Below are 12,230 nucleotides of genomic sequence, written 5' to 3' on the forward strand. Positions count from 1 at the left end.
TTATATTTTAAATTATGTTTTATTCTCAATCCATCAGAGGTTAATTTGGGGCAATTTTTTGCGGAATTTTAAATTGTGTTTTTGGGGGAGAGATTCCAGACTTTCTTGTATTTTACTTATGACACTATTGATTATTTTACACTAAAATATTACAAAAGTTACTTTTATTATTTAACCACTTGCTAAACTCCCCCTAAAATAGTTCAGTTCAATAAGATAACTCTTTATAAAATTCTTTATATTCCTCAGATGAAAAGCCTAAGTATACATATCTTAATCCATATTATAGTAATTTTAAATGTTTGCAAGAAAAAATAGCATACTACTACTACTATGTTTGCACTTTTTATATAATTTCAATAATATTTCTCAAATTAAATAAGTTTATATTTATTTTAGAAATCACACATTTCTGAAATTTCCAGAGTGGTTTATGGCATGGTCTGTGACTATGGAAGGATCCAGATTGTATCACCCTAATCAGACTAAAGTTTCATTCAGCTAGTTAGTCCAATACTCTACAACAAACTATACCAATACTTTCTGCTTTGTCAACTGTTTGTCTTTTCACTACCTGTTTTAACTACCCTATTTTAACTAGTAGGCATCAGTTTACTGTTCCTCTTTAATTATTTACTTTTCCAAAGGTAACTACATGTGTCTACTTTTATTTTGCTGCATCAATTGTTTCGGATAATCCCTAATGCCAGCATTTATAACTTGCAGTTCATATATCTATCTGACCCGTTCACTGCAGTGGTGTGGAAAGCAGCACATGGTAATAACTGTATGAACATCTAAAATGGGTGTACATTTTTGAATTGATATTAAAAGTCAAATATGCTTTTAGTGACAAAATCTGTACTTTTATTCTAGTGACGTGACTTCCAAGCAATGCCATTCCATTTGATTGTGAAAGGTAAGAATAGTCGTTTTAGCATTATAATGGTTGCTAAGTTCTAAAATATGCATATAATTGCAGAATCTAATGTCCATAACATAGCAGTTAATTTTGAACATTCTTCAGAATATTATTGATTTTAATTGGTTCAGAGATATTACAACTATTAAAATCACTTTCTGACTATTTAATGGCTTTAGACTTCTACAAATCTAATGTCTAACTTCTAACAAAATTTTTTCATACCATAGTCAGAAAGGAATCAACTGTTTATGATATCTCCTACATTTCTAATACTGTACAATTTATGTTGAGCTTACTAAATTATTATGTCTCATGTATATCCATATGTGCAAATATAACCATGGAAAATTAACTCTAAGGACGTGATATTTTGTTCGTTTTTGTTAATGTTTAAATAGGCAAAGGAATCATCACATCATATATATCAGTCATTCATTTCAACATAAATAAGATATGTGTAACATAAAAATTCATCTAAATAACAGACCAATATAGCAAAGATTAAATAAACTTAATCTTCATAAAGCCTAAAGAAAATCTTCATATATTCCATTTTGATTAGAGTCATTTCTATAAGTGTATCTAGGTTGACCAATTGTTTTATTGCAGTACCTTTGTCAGGGCTGCAATTCTCTGAGCCAGTTCAGCCTCTACTTCAGGTAAGGTCTCAGCTTTTCTCATAGTTTGCTGCAACTTTTGCTCAGCTAGCTCAAGACGCTCTTGTAACTGTCTGTTCTTCTCTTCCATCTGAAATAGGGACGAAAAAAGAGACACTTAAATTGTCACAGTTAGGATAGCAAACACCAGTCACCAGGGGCTGTGGGCTTCAAGCCACTCTTCTAGAGTAAAAATAAGCTACTACTACCATACCTACTGTGTAAAGAGATTATTGTTCTCATGTTTTCATATATTACTTATCCATATTCCTTAATAAATTCAGCACATTAAAAAAAGAAAACCTTTTACTGACGGCAGCAAAAAGAAAAGAAGTTAATAGTGAGTATTAACTTGGACAAATGGAATACAACTTAGTACTAAGACTTCAGATACACCGTAATAGCAACATACTGAAAATCGTAACATTAGCTGGAGTAGGAGAGGGAATGTAGCATAATGATTGAGAGTCCAGGCTCCAGAGATGAAGTTGGCAGACTTTTCCTGTCAAGGCCAGATGGTAATTATTTTAGGCTTTGTGTATCATAAAGTCTCTGTTCCAACTATTCAATTTTACTGTTGTAGCACAAAAGCAGTCATAGACAATGATTAAATGAATGGGTATGGCTATGTTTCAATAAAACTTTATTTATAAAACAGAGCCATAGTTTTGGCACATGGGTCATAGTTTGCCCACTCCTTCTCTAGAGCCGAATAGACCTAGGTTTCCATTATTGACTCTGCAATTACCATATGTGTGACCTTAGGAGAGCATTCATGTCTCTGAACCTTAGTTTCCTCAGTATAATAATTGTACTTACTTTACTCCTCAGTATAATAATTGTATAATAATTATTATACTTTACAGTATAATAATTGTACTTACAGGTGGTGGTTGGATTTAAGTGAGGTAATACATGTAAACTGTTTAGCACAGTTTCTCATTCATGTCTAGATCCAAAGTAAATATTAGTCATTATTTTTATTATTATTAAGATAGATTTCTAGATTACACTTGGTTATAAATTTTAGAGAATGATTGATTACCAAGGAATACCATATTTTATTTACTCCATGTTTTGTGAGAATGGTGAGAACGCACACAGACCAGAACAAAACCAAGATAGAGATACTGAACCTGCCGTAGGATGGCCTCTTTATTTGCTAACTCATTTTCTAGTTTGTCATTCATGTCATGTATGGAGGTAGATTCTCTCTGAGCACTGAGGTAACGCTTCTCAAGTGTCGTGATTCTTTCTTCCATATCTTCCTTCTGTGCCATGGCCTACAATTAAAATAATTTAAAAAATCAGATTCTTAGTTTATATATTGTTTTATTATTTAAATTAAATAGTGAGCTATAAAAGAAACTATTGCTTTCTTGAGGTAAATATTCATTCCTTTCTTTTCATTAAGGGGATGCAAGATTTCATGTGAGTTTTCTCAACTTATTTGTCAGAATTCTTCTTATGTCTTGGGTTAGCAAAAAGCTTTCTCTCTCTGAGAATGCAATGGAGTACATTTTAAAACTCCTTACTGTAGAATTGGTATTCTTAGAAAAGAAGTGGCAGAAAAATTAGTTCATTACACAGTAGAAATAAGTATAATTATGGGTAGAGTTGCAAACCATAAAACTGGGAAAATGGTGGCTACAGTTCCAAATTACAAAGGGATTTTCAAAGAAGGATAATAAATATCATCAGTATCCTTATTGTCATGTATAAGTAAGAATAGCTCAGTGGTTAAAAGAGAAAGCAAAAATGAAAAAAAAAAAGTAAATTTGAATCACACTCACAAATGAATTGATGAATTTACTTTGGAACTTAATCTTTTCCCTTAATTAGAATATGATATACTCCAATTAAAAAGAATTTAGAGAATTCAATGAACACAAATCTCTAGGGGAAAATCAGTTATTGGTGCAAATGAAGCGATAATTTTAAATACTATATTATTAATATAATATTAACTATTATATTAAGCAATAATTTTAAACCATATAATTCATAGATAACATGGAAATGATTTATCTTCCTAATAGCTTACATGGGAATTTATTAGTAGGTAGATAACCTACTTTTTTGAGATATTGGGAAAAGTCAGCTGCAGAAGTGAGCATCTTGGGCCTGGTGTGGTTTTCTGATAATTTGGGAAGCTCCTTTGCATAAGGAGCCTGACATTGAGGAGATGGTCGTGTTTTCCATTTATTACCATACAGGTTTCTCTGACCACTTGTTCCTAAGCAGTCTCTTTGTTACTCTCCTACAAGATCCAGAGTCAATCCTGCCACATGCACAGAACAGATAAATTCCCTCCTAATTTTCCAAAAGAAATAGAAGCCCTTAAATGGACAGTCCTTCAGCTTCCTGATCTTCCCTCACCACCATCTGGAAATTTAACTACATCCACACAAATCCTTAACCTCTATCTTTCAGTTTAGAACAGGTGCTCCACCTTCCCTCAAAGTTCAGTCATTATCTGTATTCTGGGTTTTATGCCTGTTCTACTTCAGGGATCTTGGTCACTTTTTCTCCTGAATTTTCAACATGCTAGTAGAGGTAAATCCCATAACAATAGCTAGAAGAATGAAACAGGCTTATAAAAAATTTGGTACAGATCAGAGGTGGAGAGCAGAGGAAACAGAAATGATTCAAAGAAAATAAAAATAAGAATGATAAATTATCTGCATGACCATTGTCGATAATCTGAATTGAAATTATGAAACCAAACTGTTGGAGTGGGTGGGAAGACTTAACCATAGCTTTAAAAATAAGTAAGCAAATTTACTTATCAGGTAATTAATAAAATTCTAGAAAAAAAGAAAGCCATACAAGAGGAAAGATTATCATTGAAAATGACTACTTGGATCATTTGTGGAACTATTTACATAGTCATAATAATGGTAACACTGAATGTGATTGTGAGATGATTATAGTGGAAGGATGGGTGTAAGAGAAAGGAAGGGAAAGAATAAGAGAGTTAAAATCCTCATGTAATATAACAGCAAGACATAGGATAAGTTTAAATAAGAGAAAATACCAGAAGTAATGGCTAAAAGGGTTGAAATTAAGAATTTCAGGGACTCTCCACATCTCCCTTCCGGGGAGCCTGTGCAGCCCGCCACTGCCAGGGTCCCGTGATCCTGGGACAACTTCCCCGGGAGAACGCACCGCACGCATTAGGCTGGTGCAACGTCACGCCGGCCTCTGCTGCTGCAGACTCGCCCCGCATCCGTACCCCTCCCTCCCCCTGGCCTGAGTGAGCCAGAGCCCGTGAATCAGCTGCTCCATTAACCCCATCCTGTCTGAGCGAAGACCAGACCCCTCCGGAGACCTACACGCAGAGGTGGGGCCAAATCCAAAGCTGAACCCCGAGAGCTGTGCTAACAAAGAAGAGAAAGGGAAATTTCTCCCAGCAGCCTCAGGAGCAGTGGATTAAACCTCCACAATCAACTTGATGTACACTGCATCTGTGGAATACCTGAATAGACAAGGAATCATCCCAAATAGAGGACGTGGACTTTGGGAGTAAGATATATTATTTTTTCACCCTTTCCTCTTTTTGTGAGTATGTATGTGTGCTTCTGTGTGAGATTTTGTCTGTATAGCTTTGATTTCACCATTTGTCCTAGGATTTTGTCTGTCTGTGCTTTTACTTTTTTACTTTAAAAAATTTTTTCATAATAATTATTTTTTATTTTAATAACTTTATTTTATTTTATCCTACTTTATTTTCTTTTATCTCCTTTCTTCCTTCCTCCCTTTCTTTCTTCCTTCCTTCTTTCCTTCCTCCCTCCCTCCCTCCCTCTTTCTCTCTCTCTCTCTTTCTTTCTTTCTTTCTTGCTTGCTTGCTTGCTTTTTCTCCCTTTTATTCTGAGCCGTGTGGATGAAAGGCTCTTGGTGCTCCAGCCAGGAGTCAGTGTTGTGCCTCTGACGTGGGAGAGCCAACTTCAGGACACTGGTTCACAAGATACCTCCCAGCTCCACGTAATATCAAACGGCAAAAATCTCCCAGAGAACTCTATCTCAACACCAAGACCCAGCTTCACTCAACGACCAGGAAGCTACAGTGCTGGACAACCTATGCCAAAAAACTAGCAAGAAAGGAACACAGCCCTATCCATTAGCAGAGAGGCTGCCTAAAATCATAATAAGGCCACAGACACCCCAAAACACACCACCAGACGTGGACCTGCCCACCAGAAAGACAAGATCCAGCCTCATCCATCAGAACACAGGTAACAGTCCCCTCCACCAGGAAGCCTACACAACCCACTGAACCAACTTGAGCCACTGGGGACAGACACCAAAAGCAATGGGAACTATGAACCTGCAGCCTGCGAAAAGGAGACGCCAAACACAGTAAGATAGGCAAAATGAGAAGACAGAAAAACACACAGCAGATGAAGGAGCAAGGTAAAAACCCACCAGACCTAAAAAATGAAGAGGAAATAGGCAGTATACCTGAAAAAGAATTCAGAATAATGATAGTAAAGATGATCCAAAACCGTGGAAATAGAATAGAGAAAATGCAAGAAACATTTAACAAGGACCTAGAAGAACTAAAGAGGAAACAAGCAATGATGAACACCACAATAAATGAAATTAAAAATACTCTAGAAGGGATCAATAGCAGAATAACTGAGACAGAAGAACGGATAAGTGATGCGGAAGATAAAATAGTGGAAATAACTATGGCAGAGCAGAATAACAAAAAAGAATGAAAAGAACTGAGGACAGTCTCAGAGACTTCTGGGACAACATTAAATGCACCAACATTCGAATTATAGGGGTCCCAGAAGAAGAAGAGAAAAAGAAAGGATCTGAGAAAATATTTGAAGAGATTATAGTTGAAAACTTCCTTAATATGGGAAAGGAAATAATTAATCAAGTCCAGGAAGCACAGAGAGTCCCATACAGGATAAATCCAAGGAGAAACACACCAAGACACATATTAATCAAACTATCAAAAATTAAATGCAAAGAAAACATATTAAATCAGCAAGGAAAAACCAACAAATAACACACAAGGGAATCCCCATAAGGTTAACAGCTGATCTTTCAGCAGAAACTCTGCAAGCCAGAAGGGAGTGACAGGACATATTTAAAGTGATGAAGGAGAAAAACCTACAACCAAGATTACTCTACCCAGAAAGGATCTCATTCAGATTTGATGGAGAAATCAAAACCTTTACAGACAAGCAAAAGCTGAGAGAGTTCAGCACCACCAAACCAGCTTTACAACAAATGCTAAAGGAACTTCTCTAGGAAAGAAACACAAGAGAAGGAAAAGACCTAAAATAACAAACCCAAAGCAATTAAGAAAATGGGAATCAGAACATACATATCGATAATTACCTTAAATGTAAATGGATTAAATGCTCCCACCAAAAGACACAGACTGGCTGAATGGATACAAAAACAAGACCCATATATATGCTGTCTACAAGAGACCCACTTCAGACCTAGGGACACATACAAACTGAAAGTGAGGGGATGGAGAAAGATATTCCATGCAAATGGAAATCAAAAGAAAGCTGGAGTAGCAATTCTCATATCAGAAAAAATAGACTTTAAAATAAAGACTACTAGAAGAGACAAAGAAGGACACTACATCATGATCAAGGGATCCATCCAAAAAGAAGATATAACAATTGTAAATATTTATGCACCCAACGTAGGAGCACCTCAGTACATAAGGCAAATCCTAACAGCCATAAAAGGGGAAATCAACAGTAACAAAATCGTAGTAGGGGACTTTAACACCCCACTTTCACCAATGGACAGATCATACAAAGTGAAAATAAATAAGGAAACACAAGCTTTAAATGATACATTAAACAAGATGGACTTAATTGATATTTATAGGACACTCCATCCAAAAACAACAGAATACACATTTTCCTCAAGTGCTCATGGAATATTCTCCAGGATAGATCATATCTTGGGTCACAAATCAAGCCTTGGTAAATTTAAGAAAATTGAAATTGTATCAAGTATCTTTTGTGACCACAACACTATGAGACTAGATATCAATTACAGGAAAAGATCTGTAAAACATACAAACACATGGAGGTTAAACAATACACTATTTAATAACCAAGAGATCACTGAAGACATCAAAGAGAAAATCAAAAAATTCTTAGAAACAAATGACAATGAAAACACGACGACCCTAAACCTATGGGATGCAGCAAAAGCAGTTCTAAGAGGGAAGTTTACAGCAATACAATCCTACCTTAAGAAACAGGAAACATCTCAAATAAAAAACCTAACCTTGTACCAAAAGCAATTAGAGAAAGAAGAAGAAGAAACCACCAAAGTTAGCAGAAGGAAAGAAATCATAAAAATCAGATCAGAAATAAATGAAAAAGAAATGAAGGAAACAATAGCAAAGATCAATAAAAGTAAAAGTTGGTTCTTTGAGAAGATAAACAAAATTGATAAAGCATTAGCCAGACTCATCAAGAAAAAAAGGGAGAAGACTCAAATCAATAGAATTAGGGGCTTCCCTGGTGGCGCAGTGGTTGAGAGTCCACCTGCCGATGCAGGGGACACGGGTTCGTTCCCTGGTCCAGGAAGATCCCACATGCTGCGGAGCGGCTGGGTCCGTGAGCCATGGCCACTGAGCCTGCACGTCCGGAGCCTATGCTCCACAACGGGAGAGGCCACAACAGTGAGAGGCCCGCGTACCACAAAAAAAAAAAAAAAAAAAAAAAGAAAAGAAATCAGTAGAATTAGAAATGAAAAAGGAGAAGTAACAACTGACACTGCAGAAATACAAAGGATCATGAGAGATTACTACAAGCAACTCTATGCCAATAAAATGGACAACCTGGAAGAAATGGACAAATTCTTAGAAATGCACAACCTGCCAAGACTGAACAAAGAAGATATAGAAAATATGAACAGATCAATCACAAGTACTGAAATTGAAACTGTGATTAAAAATCTTCCAACAAACAAAAGCCCAGGACCAGATGGCTTCACAGGTGAATTCTATCAAACATTTAGGGAAGAGCTAACACCTATCCTTCTCAAACTCTTCCAAAATATAGCAGAGGGAGGAACACTCCCAAACTCATTCTACGAGGCCACCATCACCCTGATACCAAAACCAGACAAAGATGTAACAAAGAAAGAAAACTACAGGCCAATATCACTGATGAATATAGATGCAAAAATCCTCAATGAAATACTAGCAAACAGAATCCACCAGCACATTAAAAGGATCATACACCATGATCAAGTGGGGTTTTTTCCAGGAATGCAAGAATTCGTCAATATACGCAAATCAATCAATGTTACACACCATATTAACCAATTGAAGGAGAAAAACCATATGATCATCTCAGTCGATGCAGTAAAAGCTTTCGAGAAAATTCAACACCCATTTATTATTAAAAAACCTGCAGAAAGTAGGCATAGAGGGAACTATCCTCAACATAATAAAGGCCATATATGACAAACCCACAGCCAACATCGTCCTCAATGGTGAAAAACTGAAACCATTTCCACTAAGATCAGGAACAATACAAGGTTGCCCACTCTCATCACTCTTATGCAACATAGTTTTGGAAGTTTTTGCCACAGCAATCACAGAAGAAACAGAAATAAAAGGAATCCAAATCAGAAAAGAAGAAGTAAAGCTGTCACTGTTTGCAGATGACATGATACTATACATAGAGAATCCTAAAGATGCCACCAGAAAACTGCTAGAACTAATCAATGAATTTGGTAAAGTAGTAGGATAATAAATTAATGCAAAGAAATCTCTGGCATTCCTATACACTAATGATGAAAAATCTGAAAGTGAAATTAAGAAAGCACTCCCCTTTACCATTGCAACAAAAAGAATAAAATATCTAGGAATAAACCTACCTAAGGAGACAAAAGACCTGTATGCAGAAAATTATAAGACACTGATGAAAAAAATTAAAGATGATACAAATAGATGGAGAGATATACCATGTTCTTGGATTGGAAGAATCAACATTGTGAAAATGACTCTACTACCCAATGCAATCTACAGATTCAATGCCATCCCTATCAAATTATCACTGGCATTTTTCACAGAACTAGAACAAAAAATTTCACAATTTGTATGGAAACACAAAAGACCCGAATAGCCAAAGCAATCTTGATAACGAAAAATGAAGCTGCAGGAATCAGGCTCTCTGCCTTCGGACTATACTACAAAGCTACAGTAATCAAGACAGTATGGTACTGGCACAAAAACAGAAAGATAGATCAATGGAACAGGATAGAAAGCCCAGAGATAAACCCACACACATATAGTCACCTTATCTTTGATAAAGGAGGCAAGAATATACAGTGGAGAAAAGACAGCCTCTTCAATAAGTGGTGCTGGGGAAACTGGACAGGTACATGTAAAAGTATGAGATTAGATCACTCCCTAACACTATAAACAAAAATAAACTCCAAATGGATTAAAGACCTAAATGTAAGGCCAGACACTATCAAACTCTTAGAGGAAAACATAGGCAGAACACTCTATGACATAAATAACAGCAAGATCCTTTTTGACCCACCTCCTAGAGAAATGGAAATAAAAACAAAAATAAACAAATGGGACCTAATAAACTTAAAACCTTTTGCACAGCAAAGGAAACCATAAACAAGACCAAAGGCAACCCTCAGAATGGGAGAAAATATTTGCAAATGAAGCAACTGACAAACGATTACTCTCCAAAATTTATAAGCAGCTCATGCAGCTCAATAACAAAAAAACAAACAACCCAATCCAAAAATGGGCAGAAGTCCTAAATAGACATTTCTCCAAAGAAGATATACAGATTGCCAACAAACACGTGAAAGAATGCTCAACATCATTAATCATTAGCAAAATGCAAATCAAAACTACAATGAGATATCGTCTCACACCGGTCAGAATGGCCATCATCAAAAAATCTAGAAACAATAATGCTGGAGAGGGTGTGGAGAAAAGGGAACACTCTTGCACTGTTGGTGGGAATGAATATTGATACAGCCACTATGGAGAACAGTATGGAGGTTCCTTAAAAAACTAAAAATAGAACTACCATATGACCCAGCAATCCCACTACAGGGCATATACCCTGAGAAAACCATAATTCAAAAAGAGTCATGTACCAAAATGTTCATTGCAGCTCTATTTACAACAGCCAGGACATGGAAGCAACCTAAGTGTCCATCAACAGATGAATGGATAAAGAAGATGTGGCACATATATACAATGCAATATTACTCAGCCATAAAAATAAACGAAATTGAGTTATTTGTAGTGAAGTGGATGGACCTAGAATCTGTCATACAGAGTGAAGTCAGAAAGAGAAAAACAAATACCGTATGCTAACACATATATATGGAATCTAAGAAAAAAAAAAACAGAAGGTCATGAAGAACCTAGGGGTAAGATGGGAATAAAGACAGAGACCTACTAGAGAATGGACTTGAGGATATGGGGAGGGAGAATGGTAAGTTGTGACAAAGTGAGAGAGTGGCATGGACATATATACACTACCAAACGTAAAATAGTTAGTGGGAAGCAGCCGCATAGCACAGTGAGATCAGTTCGGTTGTGACCACCTAGAGGGGTGGGATAGGGAGGGTGGGAGGGAAGGAGACGCAAGAGGGAAGAGATATGGGAATGTATGTATATGTATAACTGATTCACTTTGTTATAAAGCAGAAACTAAGACACCATTGTAAAGCAATTATACTCCAATAAAGATGTTAAAAAAAAAAAGAATTTGGACACAGTGGGGAAAGAAAAAAAAGAATTTCAGGGAAGTGAGATGGGAGGTAGGTGGTAGCTTTGTGTATACATATGTGTTTTGTGCACATGTGTGTTTATATTTGTACTCTCTTGATAGTATTTGACTTTGAAAATTATGTGTATATAAAAAATTAAAATTAATTAAAAAGTCATATTCTATAAAGAAACTCATCATGTTGTCCTTAGTCTCCATGTCTCCCCCTAACTTGTATTGCTTGACTAGGGAATGACACCGTGCTGCACAGAAATTTAGGATCATCCTTGAAAACTCCTCTACCCTAACTCCCACTTAATAGCTTAATCTGTCATCTTGCCATTAGTCTTTTTTCCTGCTTACTTTTTCCCAACCTGCTGACCAACTTGCTTCTTGACAATACCTTTGTATGTTCCCCTCCATCTTCAATGTAAAATCTGAGCTACGAAGCCTTGCAAACACATAGCTTAATGTCCTGACACTTTCTTTATGTACAATATCTCTATGTACTGAGATGAATAGTGAAAAATTCATGTTCACTTAGGACTTGGGAACGTGATATCATTTGTAAATAAGGTTTTACAGATGTAATCAAGTTCAGATGCGATCATACAGGATAGGATGGGCCTTAAATCCAGTAGCTGGTGTTCTTACAGGGAAAGGAAGATTTGGGGACAGAGATATACAGAGAAAAGTGCAATGTGAAAAGGGAGACAGAGATTGTCTTTATACAGCCACCAGCCAAGAACACCAAGGATTTCTAGCAACCACCAGAAGCTAGAGGACGCAATGAAGAATACTTCACCAGAGCCTTCAGAGGGAATACTGTATGGCTCTGTTGATACCTTGATTTTGGACTCATAGTCTCCAGAACTATGAGAGAATAAATTACTGTTGTTT

At 36.3% G+C, this 12,230-nt stretch overlaps 1 protein-coding gene across 16 annotated transcripts in view; it reads right to left on the reverse strand.

Annotated features, from left to right (window-relative positions):
- Nucleotides 1-12,230, reverse strand: part of PPFIA2 (PTPRF interacting protein alpha 2) — a gene marked incomplete at both ends in the record, with an annotated part of 446,629 nt that overhangs the window by 100,495 nt on the left and 333,904 nt on the right. For all 16 annotated transcript variants that reach the window (XM_079715018.1, XM_079715015.1, XM_079715013.1 and 13 more), the window contains 2 exons: nucleotides 1,538-1,672; nucleotides 2,718-2,864. In XM_079715018.1, the coding sequence (XP_079571144.1) occupies nucleotides 1,538-1,672; nucleotides 2,718-2,864 (282 nt within the window). The remainder of the gene's footprint in view (nucleotides 1-1,537; nucleotides 1,673-2,717; nucleotides 2,865-12,230) is intronic.

The sequence above is a fragment of the Hyperoodon ampullatus genome (genome assembly GCF_949752795.1).
Source record: "Hyperoodon ampullatus genome assembly, chromosome: 11".
NCBI lineage: Eukaryota > Metazoa > Chordata > Mammalia > Artiodactyla > Ziphiidae > Hyperoodon > Hyperoodon ampullatus.